This window comes from Staurois parvus, unplaced genomic scaffold (genome assembly GCF_062004578.1).
Source record: "Staurois parvus isolate SC_StPar_1 unplaced genomic scaffold, SC_StPar_1.0 ptg000218l, whole genome shotgun sequence".
NCBI classification, from domain to species: Eukaryota; Metazoa; Chordata; class Amphibia; order Anura; family Ranidae; genus Staurois; species Staurois parvus.
The window spans coordinates 629,073-653,372 of NW_028318014.1; the positions used below are offsets into that span (position 1 = coordinate 629,073).

At 43.3% G+C, this 24,300-nt stretch overlaps 1 protein-coding gene across 1 annotated transcript in view; it reads left to right on the forward strand.

The window, feature by feature from the left end:
• The first annotated feature begins 16,180 nt into the window (after positions 1-16,180).
• SLCO4C1 (solute carrier organic anion transporter family member 4C1) overlaps positions 16,181-24,300 on the forward strand; it is an 81,328-nt gene continuing 73,208 nt past the window's right edge. Inside the window, exon 1 of the mRNA XM_089679114.1 lies at positions 16,181-16,674. Coding sequence (XP_089535240.1) covers positions 16,260-16,674 — 415 coding nt within the window. The 5' untranslated portion in view covers positions 16,181-16,259. The remainder of the gene's footprint in view (positions 16,675-24,300) is intronic.

The window sequence follows — 24,300 nt, forward strand, 5'->3', positions numbered from 1 at the left end:
TCGATACATTGCACACAAAACTGCAGGGTTAGCAAGATCTGGCCTGATCTCTGCTTTCACTAGCAGGTACATTTTTTTGTAGGGGTTCAACCAGTCCCTGACAGCCAGGTGCTCTTTTCCCAATGAGTCGCACTAGTTACCTATAAATTTGGCCACAATGTCCAAAGAAAGGTACTCTAGTGAAAAGGCCTACAGGATTTTGAGTATGTCAGATGAGGGCGAAGGGAAAGCCTCACTGACAGAATCAGGCTCAGAATACGAACCTGTAGACAGCAGCGGCACCCAGATAGATAGCTCAGACAATAGAGTAGAGGTCCCTGCTAAGGTCAGGCGTACCCGATCCCATTCCCAGGTTGCTGAGGTGGTACAATTGCATGATGATTCTCGTATGCAGCAGAGTGCCAGTACTAGTGCCGCTCTACCTTTTGGTGAACTGGTGAGCACCAGCAGCCTAGGACATCCTGGTCTTTTACATACCAGCACTGCAGTATCACTTGGTGACGTGGCGAGTCCCATAAGTGCAGTACAAGCTGGTGTGGTGGCTAGCACAAGTAGTGTTCCACAGCCACCAAGAATTCGCACACAGGCCCCATAGAGCCCATAGTGTCCTTTTGGATGTGCTTGCAAATCCCGATTGGCAGCCCACACATTCTGCAGCACCCGTATTTCCCTCATTCACTGCCCAACCCAGAATTCAGGTGGAAACAGCAAATTTAACTACTCCCCTTGATTATTTGGAGCGTTTTTTCACGGATGGTCTGTATGGATTGATTGTAGATCAATTCAATTTATATGCACAACAATTTATGGAAACCTATTATGGTTTCCGAATGTAACATTTGTTTGGGCCTAACCCTCAACATGGGCATTACTAAAAGAAATGAATTGCGGTTATATTGGTCCACAGACCCGATTAATCAGATGCCCGTGTTCTCTGCTGCCATGCCCAGGCATAGATATGAGAATATAATGAGATTTATGCATTTTAGTGACAATACACTATGTGGTCCTCGGCGGTACCCTGAATATGATAGGTTCCACAAAATTCAGCCCCTCATAAATCACCTTAACCAAAAATTTGCAGATGTGTATACTCCCCAGCAAAACATTTGTGTTGATGAGTCCCTGATTAGTTTTTCTGTCCGCCTTGCATTCAAACAATTTTTGCCCAGGAAGTGTGCCAGATATGGGGTCAAAATGTATAAGACCTGTGAGAGGGCAACACATGTAAGTTTCGGATTTATGAGGGAAAAGATAGTCACATGGAGCCCCCCGGATGCCCAGACTACATGGGGAGCAGTGGGAAGATAGTGTGGGATTCGGTGTCACCCTTTCTCCATATGGGGTACCACTTATAAGTGGAAAAGTTTTATACAAGCGTGTCACTATTTAGACATTTATACAATCTTGGAATTGGCGTATGTGACACCGTGCGACCTAATCACCAGGGCTTTCCCCCCACGGCTTGTAAATACCCACATTAGAAAGGGGGAAAAAGCCTGCTTGAAAAATCATGAATTGCTCATAGTGAAGTGGAAGAACAAGCGGGATATTTTCATCCTGTCTTCCATTCACACAGACACGACCTTCCAAAAAAATCCAAAAAGCCATATGCTGATACAAAAAAAGTGTCTGTTTATTTATTTCAATTGGCTCTATATAACGCTTTTGTGCTTTACAAAGCAACTGGACGAAGTGGATCATTCCTAAAAAGTTCCATAAGCTGCAGGCATCATCCTGGTATAGTTTTTTTCAGCTGGCGGTCGGCTTTCATATAAAAGCAATCCTAGTGGCTAATTAGCGAAAGGATTGCTTTTATAAAAAGCGGGAGAAGATGCCCCCCCTCTTTGCCTTCCACAGCCTTCTTGGGCAGTCCTGTGCCATTGGGGGAACTTGAGAATGCAGCTGGTGTTTCTGCCAGCTGACCATAGCGCTGATTGGAGACCGGAATGGTGCCAATCATCTCTATAGTCTAAGAAACCGTAAGCTATGAGCATTTCATCACTTCAGTTTCGCCAAATAAAAACATTGCCATTTTTACATTGGGAAGGCATCTGATCACACCAATTTTGGTGAGATCAGATGATGTAAGGGCAGCGGAGATATCTAGAGTATAATAGACCTCAGATTTCTACGAAAAGAATACAGTGCCTTGAAAAAGTATTCATACCAATTGAAATTTTACACATTTTGTCATGTTATAACCAAAAACATAAATGTATTTTATTGGGATTTTATGTGATAGACCAACACAAAACGGCACATAATTGTGAAATGAAAGGAGAATGATAAATGGTTCTCAAAATGTTTTACAAATAAATATCTGAAAAGTATGGTGTGCATTTGTATTCAGCCCCCTTTACTCTGATACCCCTAACTAAAATCTAGTGGAACCAATTGCCTTCAGAAGTTACCTAATTAGTAAATAGAGTTCACCTGTGTGCAATTTAATAACAATATAAATACAGCTGTTCTGTGAAGCCCTGAGAGGTTTGTTAGAGAACATTAGTGAACAAACAGCATCATGAAGCCCAAGGAACACACTGGACAGGTCAGGGATAAAGTTGTGGGGAAGTGTACAGCAGGGTTAGGTTATAAAAAAAATATATCAGGCTTTGAACAGCTCATGGAGCACTGTTCCATTCTTCATTCGAATTGGAAAGAGTATGGCACAACTGCAAACCCACCAAGACATGGCCATCCACCTAAACTGACAGGCAGGGCAAGGACAGCATTAATCAGAGAAGCAGCCAAGAGGCTCTGGAGGAGCTGCAGAGATCCACAACTCAGGTGGGAGAATCTATTCGCATGGAAACTATTAGTCGTGCACTCCACAAATCTGGTCTTTTTGGAAGAGTGGTAAGAAGAAAGCCATTGTTGAAAGAAAGCCATAATAAGTCCCATTTGCAGTTTGAGAGAAGGCATGTGGGGGACACAGCAAACATGTGGAAGAAAGTGCTCTAGTCAGATGAGACTGAAATTTTACTTTTTGGTCTAAAAGCAAAAAGCTATGTGTGGTTGAAAACTAACACTGCACATCCCTGACACACTGACACACTCCATGTTGTAGGGATGCTTTTTTCAGCAGGAACAGGGAAGCTGGTCAGAGTTGATGGGAAAATGGATGGAGCCAAATACAAAGCAATCTTAGAAGAAAACCTGTTAAAGTCTGCAAAAGACTTGAGACATGACAACGAACCTAAACATACAGCCAGAGCTACAATCGAATGGTTTCGATCAAAGCATATTTATGTGTTAGAATGGCCCAGTCAAAGTCCAGATCTAAATCCAATTGAGAATCTGTGGGAAGACTTGAAAATTGCTGTTCCCAGATGCTCTATATCCAATCTGACAGAGCTTGAGCGATTCTGCAAAGAAGAATGGGCAAAAATGTCACTCTCTAGATGTGCAAAGCTGGTAGAGACATCCCCAAAAAGACTTGCAGGTGTAATTGCAGCGAAAGGTGGCTCTACAAAGTATTGACTCCAGGGGGCTGAATATAAATGCATGTCACACTTTTCAGATATTATTTGTAAAAAATTTTGAACACCATTTATCATTTTCCTTCCACTTCACAATTATGTGCTACTTTGTGTTGGTCTATCACATAAAATTCCAATAAAATACATTTGCGTTTTTGATTGTAACATGACAAAATGTGTAAAATTTCAAGGGGTAAGAATACTTTAAAAAGTGTGATGGTTATTATTATTATTATACAGGATTTATATAGCGCCAACAGTTTGCGCAGCGCTTTACAATATGAGGGAGACAGTACAATTACAATACATTTCAGTACAGAAGGAATAGGAGGGCCCTGCTCATGGAGCTTACAATCTAAAGGAAGGGGGAGGTGATACAAAAGGTGATAGCTGCGGGGGATGATCTGGCGGAGGTGATTCAAGTACAGTTCTTAGGTGGAGGTGGGGTAGGCTTCCCTGAAGAAGTGAGTTTTCAAAGATCGCCTAAAGGCAGACAGGGTGGGGGCTCCAGAGGCTGGGAGAGGCTTTGGAGAAGACCTGGAGGCGAGCGTGGGAGGAGGTGATGAGGGAGCTAGAGAGGAGGATATCATGGGAGGAGCGGAGTGGGCGATTTGGGCGGTATCTGTGGATGAGGTTGGTGATGTAGCTAGGGGCAGTGTTGTGGATGGCTTTGTAAGATGTGGTAAGTATTTTGAATTTTATATGTTGGGTTAGTGAAGCCAGTGGGGGGATTGGCAGAGAGGGGCAGCAGTCGCTGATCGGTTGGTAAGGTGTATGAGTCTAGCAGCAGCATTCATAATAGACTGAAGGGGGGATAGCCTGTGTAATGGTAGACCAGTAAGGAGGGAGTTGCAGTAATTGAGGCGGGATATAACCAAACCGTGGATAAGTTGTTTTGTGGTGTCATTGGTCAGGAAGGGGTGGATTTTGGAAATGTTCCAGAGGTTGAGGTGGCAGGATATAGCCAGTGAGTGGATGTGGGGCCCAAAGGAGAGGTCAGAGTCTAGGATTATGCCTAGCCCCCTGGCATGAGGGGAAGGACCAATGGTAGTGCTGTTGATCTTAATGGTAAAGTCATGAGTGGGGGATCGGGGAGGAGGAAATATTACAAGCTCAGTTTTTGAAAGATTGAGTTTAAGGTGGTGATGTGACATCTGTGCTAATAGATTTGTGATACATGAGGATACATGAGGAGATTGAAGGGGTGAGCTGGGGAGTGGAGAGATAGATCTGGGCATCATCAGCATAGAGGAGGTATTGAAAGCCATGGGAGGTTATCAGTTGACCCAGGGAGGAGGTATAGAGAGAGAAAAGGAGGGGCCCAAAAAGAGAACCTTGGGGTACCCCAACAGAAAGAGGAAGCGGAGCGGAGGAGGAGGAGTTTTATGTGACACTGAAAGTGCGCTGAGAAAGGTAAGAGGAGAACTAGGAGAGAGCAGAGTCACGGAGGCCAATGGTGTGTAGTTTACTGAGGAGGAGCGGGTGGTCGACTGTGTCAAAGGCAGCGGAAAGGTCAAGGAGTATGAGTATGGAGTAATGGCCTTTGGTTTTAGCAGTTAGTAGGTCATTAGTGAGTTTTAGCACGGCAGTTTCTGTGGAATGTTGTGGGCGGAAGCCAGACTGTCGGGGATCAAGAAGGTTGTTGTCGGTGAGGTAGCAGTTCATACGGTTGTGAACAAGGCGCTCGAGAAGCTTGGAGGCAAATGGGAGCAGGGAGATGGGTCTTAAGTTATTCAAACAGGTGGGGTCCAGCAAGGGTTTTTTGAGGATGGGGGTAACCAGTGCATGTTTGAGTGGGGAAGGAAAGGTGCCCATGGAGAGTGAGAGGTTGAAGATGTGGGTTAGAGAGTTTAGGACAGAGCAGGAAGGAGGCTGCAACAGTCGTGAGGGGACAGGATCCAGGGGACAGGTGGTGAAGTGGGCCTTGGAAAGGCGTTCGGTAACTTCCTTGGTGGTAACATGGTTGAAGGAGGAGAGTGTAGAGTTTGGTGTTGGGCCTGGTGTGTTGGTTAGAGGAGGAAGCTTGACACTGGAGATCTCATCACAAATTGTGTCGATCTTCTTCTTTAAGTGTCTGACAATCTTCTGTGCAGTAAGTAAGTTGGTGGGTGGAGGCAGTGGGGGGTGGAGTAAGGAATTAAGGGTAGAGAAGAGTTGACGAGGATTGGATGAAAGGGTCTTGATGAGAGCGTTATAGTAGGTTTGCTTAGCAGCGTGGAGGCTGGAGTTGTATTTGAGAAGAGCGGATTTGTAGAGGGTAAAGTTTTTCAGGGATTTAATTTTACGCCATGCTCGCTCAAGAGTGCGGCTGCATCTCTTGAGACTTCTGGTGTCATCTGTTTGCCAGGGTTGTGACAGGTGAGGCCTGGTTCTGCATGTAGAATGAGGAGCAAGAGCGTCCAGGGAGGATGATAGATAGTTGTTGTAGGGAGATGTGGCCAGCTCTGGGCAGGACAGGGGTACAATTTCATCATAGAGGCGCTCAGTAGCGGAGTGGAGAAGGTCAGGGCTGAGGTGATGGAGGTTTCTACAGGTAATGGTTTGCTGGTTGGAGGCATGGGAGGTAGGAGGCAGGGAGAGTGTGAAGCTGATAAAGTTGTGATCAGAGAGAGGAAAAGGGGTGTTAGAGAGGTTACAGGGAGTGCATAGATGGGTGAATACAAGGTCAAGGGTGTTGCCATTGGAGTGGGTGGTGGATTGTGACCATTGTGTTAGGTTAAAAGAGGAAGTTAGGTTGAGTAGTTGAGAGGTGGCAGGGGTGTGAACATTGACTGGGATGTTAAAGTCACCGAGGATGATGGCAGGCACCTCAGAGGGGAGAAATTATGGTAGCCATGCTGAAAAGTCATCTAGAAAGCGTGAAACTGGGCTCGGGGACCGGTAGATGACAGTGATCTTCAGACAAACAGGAGAAAAGAGACGAATACAGTGCACTTCAAAAGAGCTGAGGGGCAGGAAGAACCTGGAACGTGCTTTGTGGGGAAAGAAGGAGTCCGACTCCGCCCCTTTTCGTCCGCTGGGTCTGGGCGAGTGAGTCCAGAGGAGGCCGCCATGGGACAGTGCAGCTGAGGAGACAGAGTCGGAATCCTGGAGCCAGGTTTTAGTAATAGTAAGAAGGTTGAGGGAGTGGGAGAGGAAGAGGTCATTGATAGTAGAGAGTTTGTTAGAGGCTCAGCGGGCATTCCAGAGGGCACATAGGAGGGAGGGGTTAGTGCGTGGAAGCAGGGGAACTGAGATGAGAGATTGAGGGTTGTGGCTGCGGCCAGAGAGGGGAGGCAGCTGCTTCTGTGGGTTGGAGTTTGATGGTGGAGGGCCAGGGTTTGGGGCAATGTCTCCAAACGGTAGTAGTAGCAGGAGGGTGAGAGAGGTGAGGTGGGAGCGAGATTTATATGAGGGCAAATGCCGCAGTAATTTTGTAGCGGTGACATTATGTGGACCAAGAGAGAGCAGGAGATAAGTGCAGTGATATTGAGAGGGCAGAAGTGAGGGTGATATGTACAGGTTGTGTGGTGGGGAGGAGGGGTAAACAAGAGAGAGTTTGAGAAGAGAGGGCATTAACTATGATTACATAGTTAGTCAGGTTGAAAAAAGGCACAAGTCCATCTAGTTCAACCAATAGTAAAAAAAAAATAGAAACCTTCCATAGACACAAACCTATACCCACAGTTGATCCAGAGAAAGGCAGGAAAAATAAAACAAATAAAGCATGATCCAAATTGCACCAGAGGGGAAAATATTTTTCCTGATCCTCCAGGAGAAAATCAGATATTCCCTGGATCAACAATCCTTAGTGTTATTACCAAAGGCCCAATTTCTCCTGGGGATCACATAAGTGCACTTCATTCTGCATTCCTATGTCCCGTATTCAGCAGACAGCAGGCTAAAGTCCTTTCAAGGCACTGTACCTGTCACTGCCTATTGCGGTCACAGGGGATATTTACATTCCCTGTGATAACAATAAAAGTGATCTTAAAAAAAAAGAAAAAGAAAAGAAAGGGATAGTTTAAAAATAATTACAAAAAAACAAAAAGTAAAGCACCCTCGCCCCCCCCCTCACCCCGCACAATCGCAGCTGCTTGCGCAATCATTCGCTCCATTTAGGTATGTAAACAGTGGTTGCACCATGTATGTGAGGTATTGCCGCAAATGTCAGATTGAGGGCAGTAATTCTAGCACTAGACCTCCTGTGTAAATCTAAAATAGTAGCCTATAAAGGCTTTTAAAGCGTCAACTGTGGATATTAACAATGTAGCTGTTGCAACAGTTTGTAGCTGTTGCACGGGGCATGCACAGTTTTAAAACATGTCATGTTTGGTGTCTATTTACTAGACATACTATCATCTTTTATATTTTAACAAACAATTAGCCATTATATTGTGTTTTTGTGCATTAAAAGTAAAAAAGTGTATTTTTAAGAAAAAATCATGGCGCGAATACTATGTGACATAAAAAAATTGCAACACCCACCATTTATTCACTACAGTGTCTGCTTTAAATAAATTTATAATGTTTGGGGGTTCAAAGTAACTTCCTAGCAAAAAATTCATATTTTTTTCATATGAACAAAAAGTGTCAGAAAAGGCTTGGTCTTCAAGTGGTTAGAAGAGAGAGTGATGTGTGGCATAAGTTTCTAATCCCCCCCCCCCCCCAAATTACCCCTTTTTGGAAAGTAGACACCCCAAACTATTTGCTGAGAGGCATTTTGTGGTAAAAAAAAAATTTGTCTATTGTCTAAAGTTTTTGGAAAATGACCAAAATAAAAAATCTTCTTTATTTACACAAAGTTGTCACTTGAATAATATATTGTTTACACATGCCATGGGTATATATGGAATTACACCCCAAAATACATTCTGCTTCTTCTCCCGAGTATGGGGATACCACATGTGAGAGACTTTTTGGCAGTCTAGCTGTGTACAGGACCCCAAAATCCAATAAGCACCTTTAGGCTTTTAAAGGGCTTTATTTCCTCATTACACTTCCTGACTACCTATCACAGTTTCGGAAAACCCTGAAATGCCAGAATAGTACAACCCTCCCCAAATGACAACTTTTTTGGAAAGGAAGGAATTTGGAAGGAATTTGATAAGAAGCATGGTGAGTATTTTGCAGATCTCATTTGTTACCACAAGTGTTTGGAAAATGAAGAAAGAAAACAAAATTATATTTTTTATTTTTCAAAACCTTATGAGAAAAAATGAGATCTGCAAAATACTCAACGTGCCTCTTATTAAATTCCTTGGGTTGTCTACATTCCAAACAGGGGTAATTTGGGGGGTTTGGTACTATCCTGGCATTTCAGGGCCTCCGAAACTGTGATAGGTAGTGAGGAAGGGAAATGAAGTTGCGCACCTTCAGGCTTTCATAGTGGTCATTGGATTTGGGGCTGTTGCATGTGGCTAGGCTCCAAAAAAGTCTTACACATGTGGTATCCCATACTTAGGAGAAGTAGAAGAATATATTTTGGGGTGTAATTCTAAATATACCCATGGCATGTGTGAGCAATATACCATTTAAATGACAACTTTGTGCAAAAAAAAATGTATTTTCCAAAAACGTGTGGAAAAATAAAAAAAATAACTCTTCCATAGACTCAACATGCCTCTCAGATAGCTTAGGGTGTCTACTTTACGAAAAGGAGTAATTTGGGGGTGTTTGTACTGGCCTGGCATTTTAGCACCTCAAGACATGTGATAGGCAGCCAGAAAGTAAAATCTGTGTAAATTCCATTATCTATACCATAGTTTGTAGACGCTATAACTTTCACACAAACCAATTAATATATGGTTAGTGGGATTTTTTTTAGTGAGGATATGTATCAAAATACAATTTGGTCTAAATTTATGACAATATTTGAGTTTATTGGATATTTTGTAAGATAGAAATTAGAAAATATTGTTTTTTCTTAACATTTTCGTTCTTTTTTTATTTATAGCAAAAAAAATAACAAACCCAGAGGTGATCAAATACCACCAAAACAAAACTCTATTTGTGTGAATAAAATAACATAAATTTCATTTATGTACAGCATTGCATGACCACACAATTGTCATTAAACTAGCGCAGCGCTGTATTTCAAAAAATTACGGAAATTCCAATGTCTACAGTATACCATAGTTTGTAGACGTTTTAAGTTTCACACAAACCAATTAATATACACTTATTTGGATTTTTTTTACCAAAGACATATAGCAAAATATATTTTGGCTTAAATTTATAACAAAATGTTAGTTTATTGGATATTTTTTATGACAGAAATGAGAAAATATTTTTCAAAATTTGTTTGTAGAGCAAAAAATAAAAAACCCCAGAGAAGATCAAATACCACCAAAAGAAAGCTCTACTTGTGTGGGAAAAAAGGGCAAACATTTCGTTTGGGAACAGCATTGCATGACCACGCAATTACCAGTTGAAAAAGCGCAGCACCGAAAAGCAAAAAACTCCTGGTCAGGAAGGGGGGGGGGGGTACATTTTCTGGAGGGCAAGTGGTTAAGATATGTGCTTTCCTTAAGAGTGTACACTCCAGTGTCCAAACATATACCAGTTACAAGGTGGCATGCTTAAAAAACAAAATTAGATTTTTGGGTCTATCTGACCACTGGAAATTATTTTACATTTACATCTAATGTAGAAGCAAACCTTTATGAAATGTGCACTGATATCACTAAAGGAAAACGTTAAAAAAACAAGGTATGGGGCATATCCACTGGCCAATGCAACCATGCACTTATATATTCAGGTGCTACTGCTTGGAATTACAGTGTGTGTGTGTATTTACAGTGTGTATATATATATATTGAATAGTACACTGCCCAAAAAATTAAAGGAACACTTTGAAAACACATCAGTTCTCAATGGGGAAAAATTTCATGCTGAATAGCTATACTGATATGGACTGGGTAATGTGTTAGGAACGTAAAGGATGCCCCATGATCCTGGAAATTAAAATTATCAACCTACAGAGGACTGAATTCAAAGACACCCTGAAAATCAAAGTTAAAAAATATGCAGCAGGCTAGTTATTTTGCTGAAATTTCATTGCAGCAACTCAAAATGGTACTCAGTAGTTTGTATGGCCCCAAAGACTTTTATGCATGCCTGACAATGTCGAGGCATGCTCCTAATGAGATGATGGATGGTGTCCTGGGGTATTTCCTCCCAGATCTGGACCAGGGCATCACTGAGCTCCTGGACAGTCTGAGGTGAAACCTGGCGGCGTCGGAAGGACCGAAGCATCATATACCAGAGGTATTCTATTGGATTTAGGTCAGGCAAGCGTGGGGGCCATTCAGTGGTATCAATTCCTTCATCCTGCAGGAACTGCATACTCTCGCCACATGAGGCCGGGCATTGTCATGCACCAGGAGGAACCCAGGACCCACTGCACCAGCGTAGGGTCTGACCATGTGTCCAAGGATTTCATCTCGATACCTAATGGCAGTCAGGGTGTCATTGACTAGCCTGTAGATGGTGCTTCCCTCCATGGATATGCCTTTCCAGACCATCACTGACCCACCGCCAAAACGTTCATGCTGAATGGTGTTACAGGCAGTATAACGTTTTCCATGGCTTCTCCCGACCCTTTCATGTCTGTCACGTGTACTCAGGGTGAACCTGCTCTCATCTGTGAAAAGCACAGGGTACCAGTGGCAGACCTGCCAATTCTGGTATTCAATGGCAAATGCCAATCAAACTCTATGGTGTTGGGCAGTGAGCACAAGGCCCACTAGAGGACTTTGGGCCCTCAGGCCACCCTCATGACGTCTGTTTCTGATTGTTTGCTCAGAGAAATTCACACCAGTGGCCTGCTGGAGGTAATTTTTTAGGGCTCTGGCAGTGCTTATCCTGTTCCTCTTTGCACAAAGGATCAGATGCCAGTCCTGCTGATGGGTTAAGGACCTTCTACGGCCCTGTCCAGCTCTCCTAGAGTAACTACCTGTCTCCTAGAATCTCCTCCATGCTCTTGAGACTGTGCTGGGAGAAACCGCAAACCTTCTGGCAATGGCATGTATTGATGTGCCATCCTGGAGGAGTTGGACTGCCTGTGCAACCTCTGTAGGGTCCAGATATTGCCTCATGCTACCAGTAGTGACACTGACCCCAGCCAAATGCAAAACAAGTGAAAAACAGTCAGAAAAGATGAGTAGGGAAAAAAATGTCAGTGGCCTCCACCTGTAAAACCATTCCTGTTTTGGGGGTCGTCTCATTGTTGCCCATCTAGTGCACCTGTTGTTAATTTCATTAACACCAAAGCAGCTAAAACTGATTAACAGTCTGCTATTTAACTGGCCAGATCAATATCCCTGGAATTTAATTGACTTGATGCTATACTCTGATTAAAAAGTTTTTTTTGGGGGGGGTTCATGCTCATCTCGGTCTTTGTACATATAACATATATATATATATATATATATATATATATATATGTGTGTGTGTGTGTATTTTTTTTAAATTTCCAGATAAAATGTTGACATATTACTTATTATTGTATTACATATTTGGATGCGTGACGTACATTATTATTATTATTTTACAGTATTTATAAAGCGCCAATAGTTCGCTCAGCGCTGTACATTACAAAGGGGACAGAACATGTGACAGAACAATACCAATACAATGCAAAACATGAGGGGATTGAGGGCCCTGCTCTTTCGAGCTTACAATCTAGGAGGGAGGGGATGGTGGCACAGGAGGAGAAAGCTGTGGGGGATGGAGTGATAGGAAGAGTGGAGGAGGTCGGCAAGTTAGCAGGGGGTGGGGTAGGCTTCCCTGCAGAGATGGGTTTTCAGGGTGCGCCTAAAGGAGAGGAGAGTAGGTGATAATCTGATGGGTTGGGGCAGGGAGTTCCAGAGGATGGGTGACACCCTGGAGAAGTCCTGGAGGTGGGCATGGGAGGAGGAGACCAGGGAACTAGAGAGAAGGAGGTCTTGTGAGGAGCGGAGTGTGCGTGCTGGGCGGTATTTGGATATTAGGTCAGTGATGTAGTTCGGGGCAGTATGGTGGACAGCTTTGTATGTCAGTGTTAGGATTTTGAATATGATCCGTTGCGCAATCGGAAGCCAGTGGAGGGATTGGCAGAGGGGGGTGGCGGAAACGGAGCGGTTGGAAAGGTGAATGAGTCTGCTAGCTGTATTCAGGATTGACTGAAGCGGGGATAGCCAGCGGCGAGGCAGGCCAGTGAGGAGGGAGTTGCAGTAGTTGAGTCGTGATATGATGAGGGAGTGGATGAGCTGTTTAGTGGTTTCTGGAGTTAGGAACGCGCGTATTTTGGCGATGTTGCGGAGGTGGAGTCTGCACGAGTTTGTTAAAGATTGGACTTGGGGCTGGAAGGATAGGTTGGTGTCCAGAATGACACAAAGTACTCTGGCCTGCGGGGTGGGTTTGATGGTGGCGTTGTTGGATGTGATGGAGAAGTTAATGGGGGGTGGTGTCCGGGCTGGGGGAAGACAAGAAACTCGGTTTTGGAGAGGTTCAGTTTAAGGAAGTGAAACGACATCCAGTCTGATATGTCGCTCAGTAGGTGTGTGATTTGGGCGGAGACCAAGGGGGTGACGTGGGGGGTTGAGAGATAGATTTGTGTGTCGTCGGCATAGAGGTGGTAGTTGAAGCCGTGAGAGTGTATGAGTTGGCCAAGGGAGGAGGTGTAGATGGAGAAGAGAAGGGGCCCGAGGACAGAGCCTTGAGGAACCCCAACAGAGAGGGGGAGTGAGGGGGAGGTGGTAGCATTATAGGTAACTCTGAAAGAGCGTTGTGACAGGTAGGATGAGAGCCAGGAGAGAGCAGAATCTCTGAGGCCGAGGGAGTGTAGTTTTTTGAGGAGGAGGGGGTGGTCGACTGTGTCAAAGGCCGCAGAGAGGTCAAGGGGTAGGAGCACTGAATAGTGGCCATTAGCTTTGGCGGTTAGCAGGTGGTTGGAGAGTTTGAGTAAGGCAGTTTCGGTGGAGTGTAGGGGACGGAAGCCGGACTGTAGGGGATCGAGGAGGTTGTTGTCGTTGAGGTGAGAGCTTAGGCAGGTGTAGACTAGGCGCTCGAGGAGTTTAGATGTAAATGGGAGCAGGGAGATGGGTCTGAGGTTGTTTGGGTCATTGGGGTCCAGGGAGGGCTTTTTAAGTATGGGGGTGATGTGTGCATGTTTCAGAGGGGAGGGGAAAGTGCCGGAGGAGAGGGGGAGATTGAAGATGTGGGTGATGGAGCGTAGGATGGAGGGGGAGGGAGGTCGTAGGAGTTGTGAGGGGATAGGGTCGAGGGGGCAGGTGGTGAGACGGGCATCAGAGAGGATCTTGGAGACTTTCTCGATGGTAGTAAGGTCAAAGGTGCGGAGTGTTGGGGGAGCTTCAGTATGAGGAATGTAGGGTGGGGTGGAAGTGGAGGTCAGAGCAGTGGTGGGGCCGTGGGAGAGGGGTGATGAAGGGGTAGCTGAGTGAGGGGGAACGGGGTTGGAGGGAGTTTGAGCAGCGACGAAGTCCCTGCGGGTTATGTCGAGGGGGAGGGAGGATGAGGGGGTAGCTGTGTGAGAGGGGACGGGTTTAGAGGGCGTGTGAGTTGCGGCAATGTCTTTGCAAATTGTGTCAATCTTGTTTTTGAAGTGATTGGTAATCTCAAGGGCAGTGAGTGAGCTGCAGGGTGGAGGTGGGGGTGGCGAGAGTAGAGAGTTGAAGGTGGAGAAGAGTCGGCGAGGATTGGAGGAGAGGGCCTTGATGAGGGTCAGAAGGTAGGCTTGTTTGGCTGCGTGGAGGGAGGAGGTGTAGGTGTGGAAGGCAAATTTGTAGCGGGTGAAGGCTTGTTGGGATTTGGTTTTGCGCCATAGTCGCTCCAGGGCACGACTGTGTCGTTTGAGGGTTTTGGTGAAAATGTTTTGGTGTACATGTAAAGCTAGGACTACACTATTTGCATGGAAAATCAGTCTGTATTTTGCTAGAAAGATTTAAGGATAGTGTTTTCTAGGCATACATAAAAAATGTATCTATAAGATGAAAGATGGGTCTGGAATTTGATATATGTACCCCCGGGGTGGCACCATCCCAGCATATGCCTAGAAGAGAAAACAGAAAACTGTAGTGTACAGTTGCATCCTGTAAAATCGAGTGGTCCGGTTCTATCTCCAGTGAAAATTTAACTTTATATGTGTTAGCCACCGGAAAGATGAATCTCCTCCCCCTTTTTCGTCTTCTTTTTTTTTTTTTTTCTTAAATCGACCCGGCTTTGGTGGGTGACCCATGTTTGCATATCAACTGGGGTAGTTTTGTTGGTTTGATTTACAGGATGAGTATATGGATTTTGTGCATCTGGATGGTGATTGGGACAGGGTACCCCTGTGCTCTGGGATAGGCGTTGTGTATGGAGGCAGCTGAGAGATTTTGGCTGTGGATGGTGGGGGGGGGGGGGGGGGGGGGGTTCTGGCTGTCTCCCTACTCCTTACCCTGTAGTTTCCCTCATTTGGAATTTTCAAGATGGAGGTTTGGATATTTCGGAAATTAGGTCACCAGACGTGATGTCAGTAGTATTTTGTGACTACATAGTTGATATGCAGAAGCGTCCACGCTGCCTCTCCCTCAGTGACAATGAGGGAGAGGATTTTGAGTGTGGGACGCTAGGCAGTTAAAAGGGCCAGTGAGCGGCACAGCAGACAAGGAAGATACACATTTAAGGACAGCCAGGGGTAGTTCCCTTTCATTTGTTCATTGGTGTCAGTAAGGGTGGGGGAAGTTTGGATAGACATGCTGGCAGGCTCTAGTGAGTATGATGAACAAATAAAAGCATATATAGTTTTTATTATTGTTGTTTCAAGTGATATTACAGATTCATCCTCCTGGAGGTTGACACATACAGTATAATGTTCCATTTTCACTGGACATAGAACAGGACCACCCGTTCTCACTGGATACAAGTGTACACTCCGGTTTTGTGTTCTATACATAGAAAATGATTCCCTCTCTTCTTCATTTCCATTTTATTAACATAAGAATTATCAGCATTACTGATATGACCGTAGTGCAAGCTTGAAAGGTTACAGCTATAGAGTGGCTAAATGGTTAGCACTTCCTCCTGACAGCACTAGGGTCATTGGTTCAAATCCCAACCACAGCACCCTCTGCCTGGAGTGGGTTTCCTCCCACACTCCAAAGACATGCTGGTAGGTTAATTGGCTTCTGTTTAAATTTGGGCTAGTATGTGTATGTATGAATGTGAGTTAGGGAACTTAGATTGTACGCTTTTTGAGGTTTAGGGACTGATGTGAATGTACAATAAATATGTAAATTGATGGCACTACATAAGTATCTGTAATAAAATAAATAAAAATAACAGAAATACAAATCACAGCATGCAGCTTCACAATAGTTTCAGATGAACTAAGTGACACAGATTCCATGGAAGTTGTACCCTGGAGTTGGGCTCTGTGAATGTGATCTTTGCTTTCTCTGTATAAAATAAAGTCAATTATTAATAGGTAGAAATGACCTGATTGTCTAAAGGAAACAGCAATTTGTATTTTCTTGCAACAGAGAAACACATGCTGTAACTTCTCTTTTTTTCTGCTAAAAACGAATGATTGCAGATAGAAGCAGAATGTCACAACTTAGATGTACACTTGTGACAAGAGGAACACAGCAGCCAGGTACTGTGTTGTAGGCGTTTTCTTCACAAGTCACCTGATTACCTCTTCTTCCTAGTACAAAGCCAAAGAGGCGAGATACAGAGGAGGGAGAGGTGTGGTCCCTGACAGGTGGGTTTACCCTGAATTTCAGCCAAGTTGGTGTTCCCACCTTCTTGTGACACATGTCTGATATTAATGACAGAGATCATCTGGTCTTGCTTCACTTGCCAAGCATCAGAACATCTGAAACATGCACAGATAAGCTGTCTGAAGGATTACTACCTCTCCACGGATCCTTTAAGGGACTGTCCAGAAACCCACATCCCAGGCTGAAATCTCAGATTTACACCATGGAAGACGGGCTAGATAACCCAATGTTCACTCTAGATGAAGTGGCATTGCAGACCATTGATAACAACATTAAAAAGGAGATTCCAAGTCCTGGAGTGACAGAAAAGGAAATCCAGGATCCCATTGGCAGCGAAGAGTATGAAGAGGGGCCATGTGGCTGGGGACGGTTCACTCCGAGCCTTCTGCAGTTTTGTAACAATCCTACAGGTTACTTAGTGATGTTCAGCCTCCTGGCAGTCATGCAAGGTGAGCAGCATTCCTTTCCTCAATTCTTCCTGACACATTAATTCCAATGAAATCTAACCTGTTTCAGTTTGTATCTGTAGAGTGGGGAAAGCACATCCTTGCAATCTCTTATATACTGCACAGAAACAAAAAGCGCTGTCACTTCAGTCACAAAGGATACATATATTTACCTTGTTATAGTAGTCATACTATAAACTGTAATAAACCCATACAGTATACATGATTGTTTACCTTGCATTTGGCCTTGAGCAACCAGTCCAATTCAATTTGTTTTCAAATATGGACTTTAAAAATTACAGTTGAATGCTGTTTGGTTGGTTTGTGCAGCACAACATTTTATCTGCAAAATATGAAATAAAGTCCCTGTAGAACTAGTTTTGGCCAGCTCAGTAAATTAAAAAAACAAAAATAAAAAAAGGAACTGAATGCATTCTTTGGGATGAAAATAAACAAACATTTATACTCACCAAGGCTGATGTAGCATGGATCTGATGCAGAATCTGCCCCAGACATGTGCTGAGTCTATGAACAAGAACCAAGCTATCAAAAACCACTTAAGGCTCAAATTTCTGTCTTCACTGAGCAGAGAGCCGATCACTGTCAGTCTCTGGCTTTCTTCTCTGCCCCTCCAGCACTCACTGGAGTACCAGGCTGTGGAAGGGTCGGGAGAAGCTGGCACAGGCTGTCAGCTGCTCACTGAGAGGCTGAGCCAGCTGCCAGTTGGGAATTTGGGTCGGGATTCTTGCAGAGCCTGGACCTGCTCAGTGATGTCAGCTGACAGCAGACTTTAGCCTGCTGTTTGCTGAATACGGGACACAGGAATGCAGTATGAAGTACACTTCTGTGATCCCCAGGAGAAGTTGGGCCTTTGGTAATAACACCAAGGATTGTTGAACCAGGGAATATCTGCTTGCCTCCTGGAGGATCAGGAAAATCTTTTTCCCCACTGGTGCAAATTGGATCATGCTTTATTAGTTTTATTTTTTCCTGCCTTTCTCTGGATCAACTGTGGGTATAGATTTGTGTATACGGAGGTTTTCTATTTTTTTTTCCTATTGGTTGAACTAGATGGACTTATGTCTTTTTTCAACCTGAGTAACTATGTAATTATCACAATGTTTATACATTGTGTCCAGTGAGCCTACAGTGCTTTGAAAAAGTATTCATACCCCTTGAAATTTTCCACATTTTGTCATGTTACAATTAAAAACGTAAATGTATTTGATTGGGATTTTATGTGATAAACCATCACAAGGTGACACATAATTGTGAAGTGGAAAGAAAATGATAAATAGTTTTCAAAACTTTTTACAAATAAAAAGCCTTCAAATAAATATCTGAAGTGTGCATTTGTATTCAGCCCCCTTTACTCTGATACCCCTAACTAAAATCTAGTGGAACCAATTGCCTTCAGAAGCGACCTAATTAGAGAGTCCACCTGTGTGTAATTTAATCTCAGTATAAATACAGCTGTTCTGTGAAGACCTCAGAGGTTTGTTAGAGAACATTAATGAACAAACAGCATCATGAAGGCCAAGGAACACACCAGACAGGTCAAGGATAAAGTTGTGGATAAGGGTTAAAACAGGGTTAGGTTTTAAAATATCCCAAGCTTTGAACATCTCACAGAGCACTGTTCAATCCATCATCCAAAAATAGAAAGTGTATGGCACAACTGCAAACCTATCAAGGCATGGCCGTCCATCTAAACTGACAGGCAGGGCAAGGAGAGCATTAATCAGAGAGGCAGCCAAGAGGCCCATAGTAACTCTGGAAGAGCTGCAGAGATCCAAAGCTCAGGTGGGAGAATCTGTCCACAGGACAACTATTAGTCGTGCACTCTACAATTCTTGCCTTTTTGGATGATTGGCAAGAAGAAAGTCAATGGTGGAAGAAAGCCATAAGAAATCCTGTTTGCAGTTTGCAAGAAGCCATGTGGGGGGCACAGCAAACATGTGGAAGAAGGGTCAGATGAGACCAAAATTGAACTTTATGGCCTAAGAGCAATACGCTATGTGTGGCGGAAAACTAACACTGCACATCAACCTGAACACACCATCCCCACCGTGAAACATGGTGGTGGCAGCATCATGTTGTGGGGATGCTTTTCTTCAGCAGGAACAGGAGAGCTGGTTGATGGGAGTTGATGGGAAGATGGAAAGATGGATGGAGCCAAATTCAATAAAAATTTATTGGAAGCAAAATCCTAGTTTAATTTTCAATTTTGCACTGCAGTTAAGACACTTGGAAGAGCTGGGTGGTTGCTATGGGAAACAAGAATTTTTCTTGCCTGCACACTTTTATTCCATAAGCTCCAGGTAATATATTTAAGTGAAGGTGTATATGAAGCAGCTAACTGCCGCCTATGAGTAGCCGTTCCCTGAGCTCATGTGTGCTTGACTATAGGACTAGTGGTATCCTTCATGCTTGGAAAAGAGCGCATCCTGATGCAGATGGGTCTCAGATCACATTTTAAGCAGTAAAGAAACAAATACTTTATTGTTTGGTCTTCCTGAGCTGACATGCAACAAACATAATAAAAAACATTAAAGTGCAATTAATGCATTGGTGTCAGGGCCAGAGGTGTGTGGACCGACACAGGGAAACACAGACTTCAGATATAGCGTGTAAACAAGATAATTTATTAAGGATAACACAAACATAAATGCAGTGCAACAAACCAAACCCAAAGCTAACACAAATACATACAACAAGGTGAAACAAACCCAAACCTAAACTGATATACAGTGGGGCAAAAAGTATTTAGTCAGCCACCAATTGTGCAAGTTCTCCCACTTAAAAAGATGAGAGAGGCCTGTAATTGGCATCATAGGCAGACCTCAACTGTGAGAGACAAAATGAGAAAAAAAATCCAGACAATCACATTGGCTGATTTGGAAAGAATTTATTTGCACATTATGGTGGAAAATAAGTATTTGGTCACCTACAAACAAGCAAGATTTCTGGCTCTCACAGACCTGTACCTTCTTCTTTAAGAGACTCCTCTGTCCTGCACTCATTACCTGTATCAATGGCATCTGTTTGAACTTGTAATCAGCATAAAAGACACCTGGCCGCAACCTCAGTCACACTCCAAACTTCACTATGGTGAAGACCAAAGAGTTGTCGAAGGACACCAGAAACAAAATTGTAGACCTGCACCAGGCTGGGAAGACGGAATCTGCAACAGGCAAGCAGTTTGGTGTGAACAAATCAACTGTGGGAGCAATAATTAGAAAATGGAAGACATACAAGACCACTGATAATCTCCCTTGATCTGGGGCTCCACGCAAGATCTCACCCTGTGGGGTCAAAATGATCACAAGAATGGTGAGCAAAAATCCCAGGACCACATGGGGGGACCTAGTGAATGACCTGCAGAGAGCTGGGACCAACATAACAAAGGCTACCATCAGTAACACACTACGCCGCCAGGGACTCAGATCCTGCAGTGCCAGACGTGTCCCCCTGCTTAAGCCAGTACATGTCCGGGCCCGTCTGAAGTTTGCTAGAGAGCATTTGGATGATCCAGAAGAGGATTGGGAGAATATCATATGGTCAGATGAAACCAAAATAGAACTGTTTGGTAGAAACACAACTTGTCGTGTTTGGAGGAGAGAGAATGCTGAGTTGCATCCAAAGAACACCATACCTACTGTGAAGCATGGGGGTGGCAACATCATGCTTTGGGGCTGTTTCTCCACAAAGGGACCAGGACGACTGATCCATGTACAGGACAGAATGAATGGGGCCATGTATGAGATGAGATTTTGAGTGCAAACCTCCTTCCATCAGCAAGGGCATTGAAGATGAAACGTGGCTGGATCTTCCAAAATGACAATGATCCCAAACATACCGCCCGGGCAACGAAGGAGTGGCTTCGTAAGAAGCATTTCAAGGTCCTGGAGTGGCCTAGCCAGTCTCCAGATCTCAACCCCATAGAAAACCTTTGGAGGGAGTTGAAAGGTTGCCCAGCAACAGCCCCAAAACATCACTGCCCTAGAGGAGATCTGCATGGAGGAATGGGCCAACATACCAGCAACAGTGTGTGCCAACCTTGTGAAGACTTACAGGAAACGTTTGACCTCTGTCATTGCCAACAAAGGATATATAACAAAGTATTGAGATGAACTTTTGATATTGACCAAATACTTATTTTCCACCATAATTTGCAAATTAATTCTTTCCAAATCAGCCAATGTGATTGTCTGGATTTTTTTTTCTAATTTTGTCTCTCATAGTTGAGGTCTACCTATGATGCCAATTACAGGCCTCTCTCATCTTTTTAAGTGGGAGAACTTGTACATTTGTTGGCTGACTTAATACTTTTTTGCCCCACTGTATATATGTATATATATATGGAGCACAACGTAGTCAGGGGGGCCGGGTCGGTAGCTAACGGGCAGACAAGGTACAAGGAGTAGGCAGAAGATTGGTCAGGAGTAGCTGAGGTCGGTGCAGGCAGAGTTCAAGCAGAGTCAGGATCAAGCAGAGTCAGGATAAGGCAGGAAGCAGACAGGATGCAGGTACAGGGGCTCATGGGAACAATACACCAAGGAACTGACTGCAGGCCTGGCCATTCCTTAAATACACCTCCTGCAATCAGCCTCAGGTGATGGCTTGATTGCAGGAGTGAGCTTCTGGCTGCTGAGAGCACCCGCTGGCCAGCCCTGGTACTGCAGCCCACACGGCAGGTGAGTCCCACCACCAGTGGTGAATCCATTCCTGACAATTGGGTGCCGATTTACACTATAAAAGGTTCCTTAATCATAGTAACCCTTTAGATTCTAAAATTGGCAACACAGAGGCTGGCCATAGATGATTTGTTTTTCAGTGGAAAAAACCCAACGGATTCTCCCATCCACATAAGCAAGATGGATGGAGGCATCCTCCCTTATGTGCTAATGTATTCTGACAGCAAGGACTTGTCCTTCTCTTTCACTGTAATTTTTGTAAGCCAGTTCATTAGCCTTTTTTAATAAACTGTGCAAGATGCAGCACACTAAGTGCAATGTAAGGTATCCTATAGTGACCTATCAGAATTCATTTCATTTAGGATGGATTCTGATTGGTTGTTATGGTGCTGAACTTAGCATTTAGTGCTTGTCTTTGCATACATTCGAAACATTTCAGAAATGGGACAAAATATGATATTTCATGTGTATAAAAGTGTATCTATAGCCTTTTTTTCTAGTTTTGTATAAGGTGGGAAGGCTTTGAAGCCCTCTCAAGCACTCTATTTGCCCAGGTGACCATTGTCACTTAGACAGAATATCATGACCAATCCAAGATTTCAGAGTTGTCACCAGGACTACAGATGGGGAGAAATCACTTAGTTGGGGTAAATGTTCCTCTAACAATTGTCTAAAAGACTGTTGTCATAGGAACAGAGAGAGAATTCCTCTCACTCCCTGGTGCAGGAAATTAAGGGAATACACTTTAAGGGCCAGTTGACACAATAGAAATGCAGTCCGGATACGTTTCTCTATGCACATTTTTTACAAGTTCCGGTGCATTTTTTATGCGTTCAAGTTCATTTTTCCCATCTCTTTTTCATCAAAAATGCATCAAAAATGCATCGGAACTTGTCAACTTAAATGAGGACATGTGCGTTCTGGTGTGTTTTTAGTGTATTTAGTTGCGTTCCGGTGCATTTTTGGTATGTTTCTGATGCATTTTACTGTGTTACAGTACAGTTTAGTGCAGACAAAATGCAGCATGTTCTACTTTTTTTTCTGGAATTGGAACACACTGGAACTGACTGCACTGGTGTGAACTATGCCATTGGAAACCATGTAACCTATTATCAGTGCGTTTTTGATGCAGAAAAAAAAATACACCGGACTGCATGTGATGTGAACTGGTCCTAATACTTGTGCAGGTGTATATGCATAATAATTATAAAAAAAAATGTTCAGAAACACTGCCAGAAATTATTTATTATTATAAAAATGAGTCATTTAAATATCAGCAAAGCATTGGTTTTTACACATTTTCCCATTGGATAGGTAATTGTTGTACACATCGGGTCAAATTTGCTAACATTTACTGTATAAGTGCAATCCAGATTTATGTAGCATTCACTTTGTTTATAACATTTCTAGCCGTAGGTGGGATATGTTTGAGGCAGAGGCATTGACTGTCTATAGAAAGCCAAATAAGTGAACATTTCCCTTGAATAAGTTTGTCTCTTTTAGACATTACAGTGCATAGATCAATGAGTACACCAGTATTTCTGTTATTTAAAAGTCAGTAATACTCTATACACTCACGTAACAACATTTTGTAATACTTCCTGACCTAAAAATGGTGTAAGTCAGCCTTTCCCAACCTTGGAGCACATTAGTGTAATAAGTAAGTTGTAGAAATAAAATAAATGAGTAGGCGAATCATTTTTAACACCTCTTGATCTATATGACAGTATGTTTTTAGTAAAAATTATGGATGAATAAAAGGAATTATTATTAAAAAAAACAACAAAAAAAAAAAGTGAAAATTGTAGTGTTCCTTTGTATAGTGGCCCCTTTACATTAGTGGTTACTGTAGAGTTCCTTACCACTGATGGTCAATAAAGTAGGGTCTTCTTACATTTGTGGTGAGTGGGGTGGGGTCCTCTTATAGTGGAGGCCAGTGAAAAGTACCACCTTACATTATAGTCAGGGTTTGCTTACATTGAAGGTTAGTGGAGAACTGCCCCTTTACTTTGTTGGTCATTGGAGAAGTGCCCCCTTATACTGGTGGTCATACTGTACAATGATAAAGTACTCTCACTAATGGGCACTGAGAAAGCAATGGGCGTTGAGCTATATGCTTCTTCTTGTTACCACTCCTGCTTTTTGGGGGGAATTTGTATATGGAAAGTCGTGCAGTACTGGAATATAAGTGACCTCTCTACTCTTTACAAAATATATTTTCTTGGTAGCTGCATCCAGCTAATTCTCGATACATTAGAGTCTAAAGAGGTCAGAACAGAGGTGACCACCTCTAAATCTAAGGCTGGGGTGCTCTCTTTGATAAAAGTGGCATGTTCACTTTTGCATGGGACAACACTTACTTCTAAGAAGGGGTCCAGGTGGTCCTTTACTCCAAGTGGTACCAGGAGTAAAAGACTTGGTCAGATTCCTAATGTAATTACAGTATATGAATACACTGCTGATCCTAGCGCAGATCACCACACACCCCAAATCGCCTGCATCTTCTCTTACTAAGGTATTTTTTTAATGCAGTACTGCAACACCTCTACAACTTTTGCATCTGAAAATGCAGTATAGTTTTCTTCTCTGTCCATATGTTATATTAAAGAGTAACTCCCCTTTTTGTTGACAAAAAAAAAACATTCCACCTGAAAATTGCAGAGATTTTAAACAACCTTTGTTGCAGATTCCTACTTTTTGTTTTGTCTGAAGAAATAGCCATTTGTTGGACTCCATGTGCTGAGTGAGTCTGTATGGGAATGGTTTCATAATTATCAATCAGCTGCTGCACCTGAAGGGCTATAATGAGGAAAATTGTAGGGTCTGCAACCCTTTAGACATGATTTCCCTTTGGGAGTATCTCACCAAAAATGCAGTTTTTGCTGCAGGGGATGCCCAAATTCTTACTTGTATCTTAGTTAAAATGTCTGGG